The 18,814-nt window shown below is 40.6% G+C and overlaps 1 protein-coding gene across 1 annotated transcript in view; it reads left to right on the top strand.

The window, feature by feature from the left end:
• The first annotated feature begins 3,572 nt into the window (after positions 1–3,572).
• Positions 3,573–18,814, top strand: part of UST (uronyl-2-sulfotransferase) — an 84,899-nt gene continuing 69,657 nt past the window's right edge. The window contains 3 exon segments of the mRNA XM_009883294.1: positions 3,573–3,629; positions 4,417–4,572; positions 12,374–12,453. Of these exon segments, the coding sequence (XP_009881596.1) occupies positions 3,573–3,629; positions 4,417–4,572; positions 12,374–12,453 (293 nt within the window).

Here is an 18,814-nt window from a genome sequence, read left to right as displayed (position 1 = left end):
CCATTGCTTTAACCCAGTAAGCCATTTTTTAAATTCTTGTATTTCTGCCTCATTTGGACAGGAAAAAAAAAATGGAGGGGTTGCACTGGGAAGATGTTATGCTGTATGGAGATGTGTAAGATCACCAGATGTTTTGTTGCTTTCGCAATCTTACCAGTTTTGTCTGTGTTGGTTGGCCTCATTCACCTGATAAACATGGAGCACTGTCTTACCACAGGTTAGTGTCTGCTCAGAAAGGAGAAGCCAGTTCTGGCACCCGCTTCTGGCCCCTCTCATGAGTAAGGACAGGGGTCATTCACTTGAAGAATTGTGAAGATAATGGATTGATTTCTGGGAACATGTATCTCTGACATGAGTTATTTTTCTGGGCTGGTTGTACCTGGGCTAGGAAATTTTTGGCAAGTGGGGAAAATTATACTGGATTTAGCTCAGTAAAAGTGGAATGATTTAAGCCTTTGGGTGCATCCCTGAATAGTTGACAATGCAAGTTATTATCCAGCGTAATTTTTTTTAAATGATGCAAAGGTTTACCTGGAGACAAAGCCACTACTGAAGATGGAAGCCTGGGCTTTTGTCAGACGATCTGAGAAATGGCTCCCCTCCTGAGACTGGCAGACCTACCCTGCAGAGCTGCTTGACAGTCGTCGTCTGTAATGCAAATTCATTTTGAATTAAACTTGCTTTTTCTTCTAGTCGATTTCATTTGCAGTGGTTCTTGACATCTTATTTAACTGTGGAACAAAAGAAAAAAAAGACTCAGTTTGAACTGACAAGTAAATTGTTGTAAAACTTTCCAAACCCTTGGAGAGGGCTCTTGTAATCATACTGTGGGTTTTCCTTTTTTGTAGCTGTAAGTACTAATTAATATAAATCCAAAGTGAATTGCATGTTTGAATTGTTCATATTACCTCTGGGCTTTGATGCAGTGCTCAATAAAGTCACTCTGTAATTATTTTTAAGTTGTGTATATTGTTACATGAGTATCATGTTGCCAGAGCATCACCTCAGCAGTTAGTCAGTCTACATGATACATACTCTCATTGTAAAATAAAATGTAATCCAATTAGCATTTTGTAAACCTCCAACTGCTGTTTCCCATCTTGTTTCTGCTAATATAATAGGAGCCTTCTTTTCAAGTGCCTCCTTTGCCACCATCTCTTACATTGTCTGAGTTTGTTGTGAGTATCATGAGGGGGAAAGAAAGAAGTTCCTCTCTGAAAAAGTTTTCAATTTCTTGCATTTCTAGATCTACCAGATACAAACTCAGGCTTCTGGAAGAAGTAGTTATTCTTCTAAGAATTTACGTAGACATTTTCTAAAAGGCAGAAAGCAAGTTTGCAGTGTCCTAAGGGAACCGGTCACATTAAACAAAAACTTGTTTATATACCACAAACCTGTGTACTGCATGGCTTTGTGTACTGGGCACACCCTCTCGTGTATTCAGGTGAGTAAGTGGAATGGTGACGTAAATAGATGAAACATGAGCAAAACTTCAGCAGTGAATCCCTAAAGCTAGCCACATTCAGCAGTGCTGCAAGTCAAGTTTTGATTACCGTTAATGACTGTGCTCTTCTGAAGTGAGCTTCGACCTGTAGTGTTTATCTTGAATCTTGTCTGATTTTACCTAAGTGCATTCAGATTTTCACTGAATCAAGGCATTGATATACTGGCCTCCTTTAAACCAAACAGTTGTCTGAAAATAATAGCCCTTTATTTCAGTTTTCTAAATCTGCAGTGAGTATATGCTTATGCTTTCTTTTTGGGGTTGCCATGGTTATCGTCTGTATGCAGAACAGAATTGTGCTATGTAGGAAGGTGGGTTTCAGAAACAAAGGTGAGAACTGGCCAAATTTGGTAGCGATTGTCATTTTTTTTAGCTGGTAAAGTTGTTAGCACTTAGAATGGAGACTTTACAAAGGCCTGGTTTAATTTTATTTCGTTTTTAAAGATTGATATTAATAAGATTCACCCAAAGTTACTGGCTAATCAAGTCAGGGATTTAATTAGAACTTGAATGTAATCTGAGTGCAGCAAAACTGCACTTGAAATGAGTGAAGTACTGATGAAGAAAAAATTTTGCTCGCTATATTGTGAAGTGCAACTCTGCTATGAAAATCAAAGCAGTTAATAATTATGAAGCCTTTTAAAATGTTTTCGTGGCCCTACAAACTCTCAACATTTATCACATTTCCAGGATGCGAGGCAAACACATGCTGTATGTGCTCTTGCTCCTTCACTGGCACTTGTCAGCATCTACTTAACGTTTCTCTTGAAGACTTTCACATACTTGCACAGCAAAGTATGCCAAAAGCGTATGTCGGAGCAGAGGAGAAACTCCCATTCCACAAGTTACAGTGGTGGTGTGTGGATAGTGCCGCAGGGCCGTGGCAAATACTGATGCTGGTTTTTGTTATGCAAAGAAATTAATCAAAAAGGGGGCAATCCAGAATATGGCTTGTGTGTTCTTGCATAAGAAAAACTTTCATTGTGGTGTCCTTGGTGTTATAATCAAGATAATAAAATGTGTTCAAATGTTAACCTTTCAGACATCATTAGCAGTTGTTTTGGAAAAGTTTAGCTACAGCTGTAACAGAGAGATGTTAAATTCATCACCTTTGGAGTTCCCTAATCATTGAGGCTGGGATTTTGCATTTCATAGGAAGCAAGGCGCCTAAGGAATAAGGGGGCTAGGTTTCTCATAGAAAACTATATAAAAGTTACAAAATAGTAAGGTTTGGTGTGTTATGTGGGTTTTATATGAGCCTTGGGGGGCCTGTGTTTATTTGCGGAATCAGCAGATGTGATGTCCTGGAGCTTGGAAAGTTTAACCAAGGACTTGATTACCAAATACCTACCCCCACCCCTCCACCTCCCCCTCAGGTAATTTGGAGAACGATGGCTTCCATGTCTATGTTGCAGTGAAGGATATCCTTAGCATTGCAGCCAGTAACGATAATCACGTTCTTTTGGTCATGACGTGTAATGTTGATAGCAAAGTGCCAGTATGTTCCCATTATATATAAGAGAACCCAGATTTTTTCTTTTATTTTTTTTATTCTATTTTGCAGTCCTCTTTGAAGGTAATCTGAGTGGTTGTCTGAGGAATCATTTTGCATCCCTGGTGAAGATCTATTAGCTGTTCAAATATTGTGAGAAGTGCCAGAAGCCCATATGCCTCATCTGACTGCTTTTATGTTAGAAATCCTTCTTATGGGAGAATGTGATTGAATCAGCAGCATAAGTAGCTATAGGTTGAGACACACTGTCACTTTGCCACATGAGCCATTCCTTGCACTGAACATGTGTCGCCTGGAACCAGGGTGCAGGCCCTGTGTTGGGAAACGTTTTATGCCATTATCTTAATAGAAAAATGAGGTTTCCATAAGTGAGTGCCATGTGTGCACTGCTGTGGATGAAACTGTGAGCTCCTGGCTGTGTTAGCCAATTTAAAAGGCTTGAAAACAGATGCCTCTTGGCCTACATTATCAGATGCTGCTGCTATGTGCTATACACCAAATATTTCCTAGTGCAATAGTGTGACTTCAGAATGCTTTTTACTGAAAGAATCGGCCATGAACATTTTCCAGGAACAAAACAAGCCTTCATCTGATGTACTTCAGGACAGTGAAGTACAACTCGCTTGTTCTGGTTTCCTGAGAAGGAGAACATGATGCAAGAGTTAGCATGGGCTGGAGACTGCGCCCAGTGGGAATGTTGGATATGGCTTTTCTGTTTTGAGGTTTAGTGAATGTAACCTGTACAGAGGTGATCAGACTGTGCCAGTTGGCCTCCAGGCCACCTGTGGCCCCGGTGTTGTTTATTCCACAAGTACATGCCTAGCCAATGGCATGATTTGTTCTCTGCGTCTTTGGAAGATTCATGTTTATATATGAAATTGAAACAGTTGATTAATTTTAGCTCTTTACAACTGGTGGTTGGTTGGGGTTTTTTTCTTCTTAAGCTTAAGTTTTGCAATTCCAGCATTCCTCTTGTGTTATGTCAACTTCACTTTGAGTTGCCAAACTGTTGTGCAAGTTCAGTTCTCCTTGTTCTTTGTATGGGAGACAGTCAACTAAAGCTGACTATTTGTAGTGAAGTTACAAGCAGCAAGCTTAAGCCATCATCATCTTCACTAGAAGACATCAGCAGTGGCTAAGTGTTTCTGGAGTACCTACCAATCTGCACTTTTACATTAAACTGGATCATGAGGGGAATATCCCAGCTTGCCACCTCCTGAGACATATGTTTCTATTCTAAAGAGCTGCTGGTTTGCTGGTGGAAGTAAATGCTTCTGACCTGGGCAGGGCCCTAGAAATTCTCCTGTATATATCCACTGGCTTACCGTCAAAACATGCTGTGATTCAGAAGTACACAGAAACAAAAATACTGACTCTGGTTTTTTCAATCTTTATTTAGGTACTTCCTTTCCCCAGCCAGGTGGTCTACAACAGAGTTGGAAAGTGTGGGAGTCGAACTGTGGTTTTGCTTTTGAGAATTTTATCAGAAAAACATGGATTCAACCTGGTTACATCTGATATCCATAACAAAACAAGACTGACCAAAAATGAACAGGTAAGTTACTCCTGCTCATGTTAGATCCTGTTGTCTTACTCTGTTTGTGAAATTGAGAAACAAAGGCATATGCTAGCAGAAATTGTATTGAAAAGGTGTACTGCTACTTTGACCTTAGTAATCAGCCAGAATTCGTCATCCTCTAAGTGGCTTCAGTTAATAGGAGAAATGGATGGTAGAGCCAAGAGCAACATGATGTGGAAGCTAACCAGAAAAGCTAACTTCCAGTGGGCCAACTCTTGAATTCAGTCAGCATAGCAGTTAGTGCAGCAGTGAGGCAAGAAAGGTTAGTACAAGAGAAGGTGCTAACAGTTTCTGGGATCTGTGTTAATGTATCTGCAGGGCACAATCATTTATAACGTAAGCGGGCCAGCTTATTCAGACCTGGCTTGGGTCTCCTTAAGCAGAGCAGGGGTAAATAATAGCCAACGAGGAGGGGGCTGCTCACTTTCTTAATTCACTTCTAGTGATCACTTGCTTCAAAAAGTTGTTTCCCAGGGCCGTGCTAACCCATGTTGCTATAACCTGACACATCCTTGATCTTATCTCAACCTCTTGCTCATATGCCTTTTTCATGTTATCGCACAACCCTCACTAAGGCAAGTGAAAATACCACATGAAACTTCTTTACCCAGACACCTCTTTTCATGTTCCCTTAACGTTATAGAGGACATTATTTTGCAGCTTTGATTCCACAAAAGATCCAGTTATTTAAATTCCCTTGTATTTAACATAACCATGTGCCCTCTGTGAGTATCGCTGCCATCAGTAGATATCGATGCAAGTAATTCAAAAAACCTCAGACTCCCAAGTGTACAGATGTAGTCAGATGCCATACACACGACTGTTGCACACACTTCCCACAACTATTTTGATCTACTGATCAGGTAAATGCTGCAATAACTGCCTGCATCGCTGCTAGGAATAGCAGCCTGCAAACCACAAAAGGATGTGTGTGGTGATCAAAATACGGACATGGGCCTGCCAGTGGCATTGTGCTGTGTTTGGGTATGATTTATCTGTAGCCTATTTCTGAGCATAAGTTTGTTATTTTAGATACAGCTGATCATTCCAAATGGAAATTTGGGAGCAGGTGTTGCTCCTGCTGGTCCCACCTTTCTCCCTTCCAAGGTGGCCTTTGGGGTCCCATCAGCAGCTGGCTTATCTAACCCCACATGGTGCTCAAGATCAGCCCGAGGTGGGAAGCGGCTTGCCAGGGCTGCCATGCCAGCCCAAAAGCTTCTGTGCACAGCTGGGTGCAGACCTCCAGCGAAAGGCTGTGGGGGAGGCCAGTGTCCTCCCACTGCCCCTGCCTGTGGCCAAGGGAAGGGGCAGAGCCCTGGGCTGCAGCTCCTGTAGTATCCCTCTGTGTATCCCACTGGCAGCACCGCGGAGCCTGGGCAGTTTGCAAAACGGTCCCTTCAGGTTGAGGTCAAACTATGCTCTGCTACAGAGCCTGCATGGTTAGTTTTTGTGCTTAACCGTGGGATGTGGGATAGTGGATTTCTGCAAGTATGACTGCTTTTGTGTTTCCAATTGTTTGATTTTTGTTTTGACTATGTCTTTCAAGTTTCATTGCTGATTGGAAGATGCATCATAAAACCTAAAAACCTTTCAGTTATTAATAATTTCCAACTTTCACCCTCATCAGCTACTTCGTTTCAGTTCTGTTCTGCCTTTCTCTGGTAGGTGGATTGTCCTTTGTTAAACATGGTACAAGATCACATCTCAGCAGTCTTCTGTGCTTTAATCCAGTATGTGGAGATTCAAGAGAGGCCCAGACTTACTTTTGATGCAACCAGTACACTGACAGAGGATAGATACCTGCCTTCCTTTTTGGACTCCAGAAGCTGTTAGGTTACTAGACAGCGAACATGCTGGAACACAGATGGTGCTGGATGTATTGCTGCAGAGCTGATTATTTACTCTATAGATTGCTCTACTATAACTTGAGTCTCTTTATTTTAATTTATGGCTTATTTACATAGTTACAATAGGTTCATAATTTAACGAGTACTTTTGCTGAAAAGTGCCTTTGATCACCAAGAAACATGCCTGGAGACAGTAACTGTTCTGTTGTTCAGGGTATTTTTAGTTGTCTTCTCATTTTTTATGAGCAGAATATGAAAAAATAAATTATTTCTCCCACCTTTAATGTGGTGTACACAAGAGGAAGTTAAGAGAATGGATGGTCTCAGGCTCCAGGCATTGGAACGAGAGAAAAGACGGCTGGGCTGTAGGCTCCCAGTGTGAGCATGGGCTTCTCACTGGAGATGATACATCTCTCTTCATTCTGTCATTTGTCTGTTCTGGGTTTGGTTAAAACCCTGATCCAGTTAAGACTTTGCTGTAAATATTTAGCTTATGCAGTCTGCTCTTGTTAAATAAAGTTAAGCACGTAGGTGTTTTTAATGACTGTGAAGATTGCACGTAACTGGAATCCATATTCTCATTGCCTTTTCCAGTCTACTTCCTACTAAGAAATTTTCCCAAATTATGTGTGCCTGCCAGTAATTAGAAGTGCAGCCTTTGAACATTTATGGGCATAAGGGAGTGAGTTCTGAAAACAGACAGGTTAATCTGTGCCTTACCATTTGCTATAAAATTTCCAAGTAAATTAAATACAGAAAATAATAGCTAGTATTCATGTGTACAAAGTCAATCTGAATGATGTGGCTTCAAAATGACACATGAAGGGTTGCAAAATGAATTCTTCCCTGACTTCATCTCCCACCCCTATTTTTTGCATTCAGAGAAGTAAGAATGAGTATGCTTATAGATATACCAATACCAATCACATACAAGAGTAATTGATAGTTTATTCTCATATTGTTTCCTTCTACAACATATCCTTTTGGCCATGCAGCCAGCTTCATATATAATTCCAGTTTAACACAGTAAAAATCCATCGCTAGCTCTTCTTAATTACTTTTAAAGACAGAAAATTGGTCATAGCACCTTGGGGAGCTGAAGAAATTCTTGAAACCATTCCAAATTTTTGAGAGCTGAAAATGAAGAGGTAGTCTCATTCCTGGGAGTTGTTTATGGAAATGAATACCGAGATGAAAGTGATATACCAAATACCTGTAGATACTTGTGCCTCCTGAACCCTACATGCCTTCAGTAGAGATTGAAAACAGTAGAAGGTAAAGAACTCACAAGAAAGACAGATTTTTATTTTTTTTTTGGTCCTATTTGCATCAATGTTAATGGACACTATAGTGTCATCCAGCTGACCTCACTTGTAAAATCCCAGTTGCCTCACCATACATTTTGACCTCAAAAAAAGTAGTAACATTTTGGCTGTTGCCTGGGCGGGATTATTATCTGATTATTTCTTTTTGTTCCCAGTAGAATTTACCTATTGCAAATGTCGCTGGCTGCTTCCAGAAGAGGGAAAGAAGGTGTCCTCTCTCAAAAGCCTGAGTTGAGTTTTTGTGCAGGAACAATGCTGTGGCTGGAGGAAAGCCATCCTCCACGTTTCTCCACTCTCAGGGAGGGCCCCATCCAGTCTCTCTCAGCGTCATTTCACTGTGCCATCTGCTGGATTGTTATTTACAATGCAGCAACAGCTGAGTACAAATACACAGATGATGCTGAGCGATTATGGTTTGATTTCTTCAGTACAGCCAACTGAGATCCTACAGTGGTAGTGTAGGACAGTAGACAAGGAAAAAACTTTCCCCTTGAAGTATTGTCTCTTGGTGTTCTTGCTTGGGTGAGTTTTAAGATTCAAAAATAGCTTGTGATTTACACGTTTGCCTTTGTTTGCAGATCTGGTCATCTTTAAAGATCCTATTTAAAAGTCAGTGCAGAAAATGAATTTTGGAGAAAAATTTAGAGTAAAAGCTTAAGCAAGGAGTCACAGTACTAGAAGCATGTTGTGCTAGGGAGCAAATCAGCATTTAGGCTAAAGACTCTGTTCCTTACAGTTAATTGGTGTTGAGGCGGAGGGGTGGAATGACAGCAAATGTATGTTGACCACACCACAGAGGTGTTTGCAACTGCTTGCTGTGGTTTAGCATCTCTGAAGACTCCTGCCACGCAGTGTGTGTGCTCCCCTTTGCTTGGGGAGCACAGCACACCCAATGCTTTTGGTTCACTCTTGCCCAGCAGTTGAGCTGGGCTGTGCCATGGGCTCCTCTGGTGGATAGGAGCACTTGGGCACGGGGTACCACCGCCTGCCTCTCCCCACACACTCTTTGTGTCCTGGCATCTCCATCTCCCTGGGTCCTTGTTTAGCAACAGTAACTCTCTGCTGCTATTTAGTTAATTTCAAAAGCAAATTACTGTCTTTTTCAGCGTTGTTTCACTGAAACAGCCTAATTCCTGCAGGAGAGCTCAGGGCAGCAGCCAGAGAGAGGAATGGTTCTGTATGGGCCCTTATCCTAGCGGGCATGTGCTCCTTTCAGGCTTCCTCTGGATATTTTTACAGCTTCTCCCTCCAAACATGGACGTGTTCTGGTTCATCTCTCCTCTAACAGTGTTTGCTAGGGTAGTTTATCTTCTGCTGCTTGTGCCTTTTCATCTCCTTTCAAACTTAGGTTGGTTTATGACCATCTAGATCATCTGTGCTTATATGTAACTCTCTCTCCTTCACCACTCATTCCATCCAAGGGTACTTGCTTTCCTCAGCTTTCATCCTCTCCTCACTGTTACTCTCTGTGGGTCCTCTACACTAATCATCTTGTAAGAAGAAAAGCAAAACAAAACAAAAACCCCCAAACAAACAAAACCCAACTCAAACACACCACGACCACTCTATTCCTCCCCCCCCCCCCACCAAAAAAAAAACAACAAAAACAAACCAAAAACAAACAAGCCAAAAAAAAACCCCAACCCATACTAGAGAGACCTTACTCTTCTGGGAGATGGAAGATTTTGCTTTTCTTTTTCTTCTTTTTTTTTTTTTTTCCTTTTTGCTTTAACATCATCTTAAAAGGAGGGTGGATCACTAGGTTTTCCTGAGCAATACATTTGGCTTTTTAGATTCAGCACAGTGGGATCAGAGAAAGGGAGGCCCAAGGGAAATACGGCCACAATTTTATGTGGCCATGAGCCATTACAGTTATTTATTTTTCCCTCCTGACATCTGTGTGTTGTTTCTGTTGAGCCTTACTTACCCTTTTGGCTGGGTTTTTAAAATAATGTTTTTTGCTTGTTTGTTCATATGCACATTGTAGCTTTATCCACATCTGCTTACAAGTCCAGTTTATCATTAAGTGTCTAAATATGAAGGTACTTTGAGTCAAAACAGAATTTTGTGTCTGCTTTGGAGTAAGCTATTATTATAGCTCAAGAGATTGAGTTTGGTGGCAAGAGATTAAAAAAAACCGCCAGGAGCCAGATGCTGTCCTGCTCTCTGTGCATCTTTCCAGACTCCCTTTGCTCCTAAGGCAGAAGTGCCCCTGCTGGTGCAGCAGCAGGTTGACACGAGCCTGACACTGACATCAGGTGAATTGTAATGGGAAATGCGGTGATGGTGTAATGTGAACCCGCCTGGCACTAGCAAATTGGTACCAGCCCCAGCGTGAGCTGAGGGGCAAGGGAGGCTTGCATCAAACTTTGTTGCGCTCACATATACCCACAAACACATGTTTGTGTAGCAGTATTATATTAAAGCTGCCGGTCTTTTAAAAAAAAAAATCAGTGAGTTTACTTTGTATGGGTATACTATCTTTATATCTCTATATTTATACTCTAATGGTGGTATTTCATTTATTGCAAGATGGAATTACAGTGGTGACCATAGTGGCATGAATAGAGTTTTTATCCCATATCGGTAACTTCCTTCTGCTATCTTCCTTCCATCATTCATGCAGATAGACTAACACAGATAAAATGCCAATATAACATAAAGCTTCATACAGTTGTGAGAATTTCACTTCTCTTGTAACTTGTAACAAAAAAAGAAGCCAATTGAGACATTGGATACGCAGCCTCTAGAGTCTTGCCTTGTTTCATTCTGCAAGGTGAATGGATACAATTTTTTTGGCAGAGAGAGGTACCAGAAATGTCGACTGCTTGGTTTGCTAGGAAAGCCTTTGTCTCTTCAGAGCATTAACAAACAGTGCTCAATTACTTCGTGCCAATTATTGCAAAGTTTTCTGGGCTTTCTAATTCTGGTCTGGGCAAGCTCTGCTCTTCAGGTCTATTAATTTCTTTCTCACAGCATTTATATTGTACTGAAGGAGCTGTATAAAGACCTGTTCATACTTGAATCAAACAGTCCAGAGTCCAGATATGACTAACTAAAGCAGGGGGGCTATTCCCTTCCTGCCTCTTTTTTTTTTTTTTTTTTCTTCATTCCCTTCTCTTGTTTTTCTTTTCCTTTCATATTGTCTTTCTTTTGGTGGTCTCCTCTTTACGTTCCATTCCCTTGGGTTTACAGCCTTTCTCAGACCTAATATACCTTGATATACTAATACACCTTGATTTACTTTCTCAGACCTAATGTGCCTTGAGATATACAAGGTCTATACCTAATATGCCTTGATGTACTCAAACTAGTTTGACAGGAAAAGGCTCGTCCTGCGATGGCGGACAAACTGAACTGTCTGCTTCAGCGCTCATTGTACATGTATGTGTATAAAATCGTTGACGGCAGAGCAAAAGTAGGGAAAAGCATAGTAGTGTGTGCACTTTTATATTTGGTCGTGGAAGTTAAATGGCTATAGCTTGCATTGTCTGAAAGAAGGCAGGTTACGTGTCCTGGGAAAAAATGGAGAGTGAAAGATGGATGAGAAGCAGTAAAATGTGACACACTGTGATAAAATACCAGTATATCAAAACTAGGAGATAAAGGAAAAAAATTGACGATTGCTGACCCTTCACTGTAGTTTAATATTTCTTATGGCATGGACATCGTTTTCTACCATGCTCTTCAGGCTTTTACTGCAATAACTCATACCTATCATTTCAAATGCATTTGTGTTCAGTGTCCATAATATAGCCTGCATTTGAGAACAGACCAGAAAATCTGAAAATAAATCTTGGGAAATTAATAGTAAGGAAGCAAAAGTAACGAGGACATCTCGACTTTCTAGCATGATGCTCCACTAGACGCTTTCAGTTTCCTCTAGATCATAGCTAGGGCTCAGCTTACACAACATAGATATTCATACCCATGGTGCACAGTCTTCAATATATGCTGGTTACATTATTCCATTTTAATGATCTGAAAAATTAAATAATTTATTAAAAAAAAAAAAAAAAGGTGTGAATGTGCCTGAACTAGAACTTAGCATCGTCTTTCTAAAAGTGCCTATTTAATTGTATTCTTAATTTGCTGTAATAGTAAAAGGAATGACAAGTGCTGATTTCCATATTTAAACAAGTGAATCAATTAGCGTTTTGGCAATGTTGGCAGTTTTTATTGTTATATGGAAACGGTCATATTGGCTCAGCTCCCACTTTCTCTTACAGTTTCAGGCATTTTATGTTTTGGCATTCTGGTGAATAGAACTTGCGTCTTCAGAGGGCAGCTGCCACTTCCAAAGCTCTGCTGCAGATTTGGCAGGGTTTAGATTTTTCCTTTAGTTTACACCTTTCCTTAAAGCAATACCTACTTTTGGAAGTACATAAGCTCCGTGATAGCAGGATGGTATCTGCAGCTTAACCTTTCTTGCTTAGACATGAAATAGTAGTGGTGCCACCTAGATGACAGTGTTTGGGAGCGATAGTGAGGAGGGAGTTCCTGAGTAATTGAAAATTACATCATCATATGTTATTTGAGAGTTCGATTTGTCTCAAAATGTGCATTGATGTAACGTGGAAAATTTGATTTATTAATTTTTTTTAGATGGAATTGATTAAAAACATAAGCACTGCGGAGCAGCCCTATTTATTCACTAGACATGTTCATTTCCTCAACTTCTCAAGGTAAGGCATTTTTTCAGTTAAGTTTTTCTCACTGATTTCTGTTAATTGTAATACATAGACCATTTTCCCTTCTTTTTTACATATCAGTAATACAATATACTTCCCCCCCACTTTCTGGCACTGGCAGTTACATTCAGAAGTTGAAGGCTTTTTCCTTGTGCTCTCTTTTCTACGGAATAGTTATGTACAGTATGCTTGTGAAAAGCCAGATGCTATTGTATGCCTTCGCCTCTGAGATAATCTTGATTTGCAACATTTCCAGCCAACATGCACGAGATGGTAACTCAGGTCTTTAAACTGTGCACTCATGTTTCAAAAGTGGCAGCACACTGTTGTGAATGTTTCATTTCTGTATAGCCAGATACTAATACGAGATTCAAAACTCCACTGAGTTCACTAATTTTGTACCTGGAATGACTCTTTACCAATTTAATCAATCTAATTTTGTTCTGACAAAATAGTCCCTGTTCCACAGGGTACAAAGTATTTATAAGCCATGCAGACGGGTTATGCTGTGTATCATGGGAGTACAGTCCCTTCTGGCAGCTATTTAAAAGTATGCAGCAAGACTCTAGAGACATTTATAGCATGGAATGTGAAGAAAATTGAATTTGGATGAAACTTCTGAGGAATTTTTGGAAGGACACGAATGAGTGATGCCAGTTAGCATTTAGCCAGGACACAGAGGTTAAAGCTGACTGCAGATGGTTATTGCCCAGGCTGTAAATTTAATTTGGAAATTATAGTCAGGAATCATGCCATCTGTGCCACCAGGTTGGACTCCTCACATTTAGATTAAAATATTTTTATAGAAGTTTGAATTTTCTGCAGATCTTTGCAAGAGCTTGCCCAACTTCCCACCACGTTCTTTACGTGGTAATGTCAGTGCATGTCCTTTGAATGTATGGATTCAGACGTGAGTAGAAAGTGTAGTAAGAAATTATAAATTGGGGGGGGGGGAGGGGGCTGTAGTTTTGGTTTGTTTTTTAGAAAATAAAATATTTTGAGCTATTGGAAATTCAGTTGACGTATAACTTAACTATGGGCATGATTTCATTACATGAAAACAACAAGAGTTAAACAAAATTTTGATCTCCTGTGTTCTCTATTCTGATTCCATGAAAGTTCCATTTCTAATGTATTATTTTTAAAAACTAAAATTCATTAGAATAGGACTTCACATATTTGGTAAATGATCTCTTCTCTCTGCTGAAATGCAAGATAAAACAAGTAGCCACACCTGACAGTCAAAGAGATGTTCCTTGATTAAACTGATTTTTCAGAGATGGTATGGAACATTAGGTATGTGAAAAAAAGATGAGCATGTTTACTTTTTGATCCTCCCAAGATCTCATTTTCTATGCACATGGTACATCCTTGTGACATAGGTAACATGTTTCTTCTGTAGAGTATCCGTGAGATGAAATCTCTCTACATTTTTCTTCCAATACAAATTTGTGAAAATGTATAAAAATTATATAAGATATAAAAAAGTATTTGCAGCTTCCTTTTTGGCTGTTCCTTGCAAAGTTGAAAAATGTATTTTTCCTTTTATTGAGAGGACACTTCATTTAACTAGTAGTTGCAGAGTAGTGAAAAGGCTGATGAGTCTTTTAAATGAGACATCATTGAAGTGCATCAACATTGCTTGCTATTGGTTTAGCATTTCCTAGTGTTTTCTGATAAATTAAACATTTTTTGAGAGTTTTAGTCTTTTGTTTCAAAATTTATTGGTGGTGTTACACCTAACAGTGAAGGAGCATGTTGAATATTTTCTCTTTCCGTTAGTTCTATGATGTCTTTCTTAAAACTGAATTTCGTAAGGAACTGGAGTGTCAAGTACTGATTTTGCAGAAATCTCAAGAACGTGATTTAAATACACATTATAAATATTACAGTATTGTGAAAGCATTTTAGTTTTGCTTGATTTTTTTGCAACTGTTCTTCTATAGACCCTCTCTAACGGGTAGCTGAACTCAAATTGTTTATGGAATACGATTCTTCCCATTTGCCCCAGCTTTTCCACCAGCTCAACATAAAAGCCATGCAATACCCCAGAAGCTAAAAGAAATAGGGTCAAAGTGTCGATGTGATGTTTTCTGGCTGACAGACAGCAGCTCGCCGTGAGCAGCCAGCGCAGTGGGGAGCGGGAGAGATGCACAGGGACAGGTAGGAGACAACTGACTGCTGACTGCAGGCTTAGGGCAGCTTCAGATCCATGAAAGGCTCAAAGATCAGCTTGAAGATTGAAGAACCCTACTTTGGTGAACCCCCTTGCTCCTTCCCAAGGAGAGGGATGAGGTTTTCTACATGCCGTTGTAGCAGGTCCATTACTGGAAATCATGAATTTTTGCAGGGGCAGCCATCCTGGGCATTAGTCCAGTGACCAGACTTGCTTCTTGTTTGGCATTTAATACCTTTGAAACAAAGCTTTTGTTTGCAGCAGGGATAAGGAAGGCTTTGTTCTCCTTTTTCCTGCATGCTTCGAGCTGACAGGTAGGAGATAAAAGGCATGTTATCTTTGCTACTCTTTTGGTAAGCTTGAAGGTCACTGTTGTGACAAAAGGAGTCTCTTCCACTTGCCTTGCACTTCTCTGCTTGAGTGCTTTCAAGATCTGTAGGGATTGCATTAAGCCTGTAGGGATTGCATTAAGCCGTTTAGAGCATATCACCATGGTACTAGAGAAACAGAGAAAATGTAAGCAGAGTCATGCAAAGTGGGAGTCTGCTTTGCTTTTGCTTATTGGTGCTTCTCAGCTTCTTAAACAGTAGTAAGAAAAATAAACTTGATTTTTGTTTAACATCACTGATGTGAATAGCCGCAATGACAAATCACTTGGATTTTTCTCCTTTGCACCCTGCACCTGCTTGTAAACCTGGCAGCACTTAAAGCTCTCTGATTATTCAGAAAAGCATGATGACATTTACTTATGGTTGTTTCCAACTGGAAAAAAAAAAAAGGACTATATCTTCTTTCCAGAAAAAAAATCTCTAGTGGAAGTGAACTGAGCCTTCAGTGGTGAATTTGAGCACGTGCATGTTTCTGAGGCACCATTGGTTTTGCTGAACAAGGTTCTAAAAACTTGAAAATCTTACCCTGACCTGAATGCTTGCCAGGGACATTTTCAAATAGTGTTTTAAGAGTGCCTGCTGGTTCAGCTGAGTAAATGAATCCTCACATACTCTCCTACATCTTCATATTTTAGTTCAGTACCGTCTTTTCTCAATCCAAAGTAGTGCAAAGAGGCAGACAAAAAGGTAAATCTTAAAGGGATAAATTGTCACAGGAAAAGCTTTTATTCCCAGTGTTTTGCAGCTTCTGTTCCCAGTTTCTCCAGTGCAGTCAGGGCTAGCTTTCGGGGATGACCCAGTGCCTTGGAAGGATGGCTACTCCATCCAATCCATTTCAGGAAAGTTTCTTTTGGGGAAGGTGGTGCTGTTTATTGAATTCTCCTTTACTTGTGATTCCTGGGTGAGGCTTTTCATTATGGCTCTGTGGTCATTGTCCTGCTCGTTTCATCCTAAATTCTGGACTGACCTCTCCATACTTGGCTTTCTTCTAATAACCCAACTTGGAAATGTTCTTGTACACAGAGGTAAACATTTAGGTGCTTTTTGATTTCGTACAGGCTGTTGCTACTGGGGCTAGCCTAACACAGGATTTTCTTGCTTTCGATTGGAAAAAAAGAGTGTATTTCTCAGAAGTCTTCCATGAAAGCATCCTGGCTGCGTTTGAAGGCGAGTTATACCATCTCTGCCTCTTCCTTGGGCACTTGGTTCCAGTTGTCTGTCAGCTTTGCTGTCAAATTATTGTGGCTAATTTCTAATGTGAATTTCTCTGACTTTTGCTTCTTATTGAATGAAATACTTTTTTTATTCCCTGGTGTTTCTCCCCATGCATCTATCTGCTGCTGCCATCTCCAAACACCTTTCCCTCTTCCTTTTGATCACAGGTACTCTCAGACCTCTCGCCAGCAAGTGTTTTCCTCATCCGTTTAATAACTCTGTGACTCTTCTCTGAAATTTCTTAAGTAGTTTCATATTCTTTATTAAGTATAGGCATCAAAACTCTACTTTGGACCTGTGTCAGCTTCACTAATGCAGTACATGGTAGCTGTATATGGTGGAAAAAAAACCTCTTTGCAGTCACCATGCTTATACCTTCTAAAGCTGTCGTTGCGCCTCAGCAATCTGGGCTTTCAGGGCAAGTTGTTCTTCTGGTGTGTTTCCGAGATCCTTTCCTAGTCACTGTTTACCAGGCTGCCATTTCCCATTCTGTAGAAATGGCCTTCATTTCCTTATTCTTAAATGTGTTAATGAAGGGGAAAAAAATGAGTGACATGAAGTATGCAAAATTACTAGCTGCTGTCCTACTGTAGTGGATGTTGTGAAGTAGAAAATATTTCGAATTAAAAAGAAAAATAAAAAAGTAAAACTCCCTTGGTATTAATGTGTACTCTCAGAATGCTGAGGTCTGTTGGCCTATGTTAACAAAAAAAAAAACCACACGCAAGAAAAGACGAAGAACTTTGTTTCTCATCTGCCCAAGGAGCTCTAGCAGTTGTCAGTTATAACCTGTGCTCTAGTCTGCAGTGCACGGGGCAGAGGCACCCACTTCCTCCTCTTGTGCGGAACTCAGGAATTCAGGAGGTTTGCCTCCATGCAGGGATGTGTGCCCAAAAGGGCACATTGCAGGACCAGGATGACAGCTATCATTTATCTTTGTCATATTCCAATTCCTTTTCAAAGTCAATGCTGCATGTATTTTAACAGAATTGTAGGAACCATTAAATTAGTAAAAATACTGATAACTTTTTTGTCTCTTTCCGAATTGAAGCCTATATACTAATGTTGCTGGGAAAAGCATCAAAATGTTAATCAGAAGCAAATATTAAAGAATGTCTGTACTCTAAGCAGGTGAAGATTTATATGCTGAAACATTTGCTGAGATTGCAGGTGTTACTGGTAGATCCAAGCAGTACAGTGTATAACCTACAGAGAGACAAAAAGCTATTTCGGGATAGCTGCAGGTTGTTTGCTGTGCTTTATCATAAATGCCACCTGTCATCTATTTATTTAGCCTGAGAAAAAATGAAGCAGGAAGAAGCTTCAAGTTCGTGGAAAAGCCCCACTTGACCTTTTAGTAATCTTCTGCTGAATTAAGTAACTATAACAGTCTTTGGGCAGCCACTCAAGATGCTTATCATGTCCTCTTCCAGTGTCACAGATTTCAGAGAAGCAGAAAGAACGTTTGCAAGAACGCGCCGGGGGTGGTGAGGCCATGGTTTTGGGTCAGGATGAGTCAGGGATGGGGAGAATTGCGCAACTCACATTTTGTATATGGGAAGTCAGCTTTCCCCTTTCTGACACTGAAACTGTTATCTGTGGAGCACGCACTCACAAACCTCAGGTTGGGCAGAGTGGGAAGCTTGGCTGCTCCCTCCTGTCTCAGGGTAAACGAACGTTACAGGGGAATGTGTAAAAGCCTTAAGATGTGCCTCTGTCAGTGACCAGTAAGTGACTTTTGCTTGTTTAAAGGCTGGCTGATTAGGTCAGGGTAAAGTCATAGGAGGGAGAAGCATTAAAAAGACCACCCAGAGAGAGAAACGGGCTTTTTCGTGTCTCACTGGAGCCATGAATTCTTTACTTTCTACAGTAGTTATAGGCCACTGGGGAATGATCTCGTTTAAAATTTCATATGATGTGGTGAGGAGATGCAGAGATAAAGCATGGACTCAATTTAATCTTACATTTTAATTAGCCCTTATAATTCAGTTCATTATATCTTATTTGTTCAAAGCCAGGATGAATTATCGCCCAGCATTAGCATGTGAGAAGTCATCCTTTCTGCGCTGTCGGGCTGCTGCCCTCTTCTTTCTTTTCAGGCGCAGTTTAATATCTGCAGCATGTATTTAGCGCCTGTGTGCATGTGCTCGAGGGGAGGGGACAACACTTCGCTTTTTAGCATAATTTTCTAAGGAAGTAAGACTCATACAACAGTTCCAGCTGTTCCACATATCTTTCCAGTTTCCTCCCATGCCTAATTCCTAAGTAATTTCTGAACCTGTTGGCCAGTTTCAAACCAAATTTGGAAGGCCAGTAGAAGACTCAGGGACAACCATGCTGCTGCAGGTACATCTGCTGAAGGAAAAGCCAAGCAAAACAAAGCTACCGGACCTTCCGCTGGACTGCAGCCAGCAGCCACCTCCTTGAGCCCAGCTTGGATGCCAGCTCCGGTTCTGCCATGTTTCTCTTGCTTGGTGCATAAAGGACATCAGGGGACAGGTTTTGGGGAGGAGAGAAAGGTCTGTTGGGTCTTCTGCTTGGGGAGGTACTTGCCTTTAGTCCCTGGAATCAACAT

Source organism: Charadrius vociferus, unplaced genomic scaffold (genome assembly GCF_000708025.1).
Source record: "Charadrius vociferus isolate BGI_N301 unplaced genomic scaffold, ASM70802v2 scaffold114, whole genome shotgun sequence".
In the NCBI taxonomy this organism is placed as follows: Eukaryota; Metazoa; Chordata; class Aves; order Charadriiformes; family Charadriidae; genus Charadrius; species Charadrius vociferus.
This window is presented reverse-complemented; position numbering and strand designations above follow the sequence as displayed.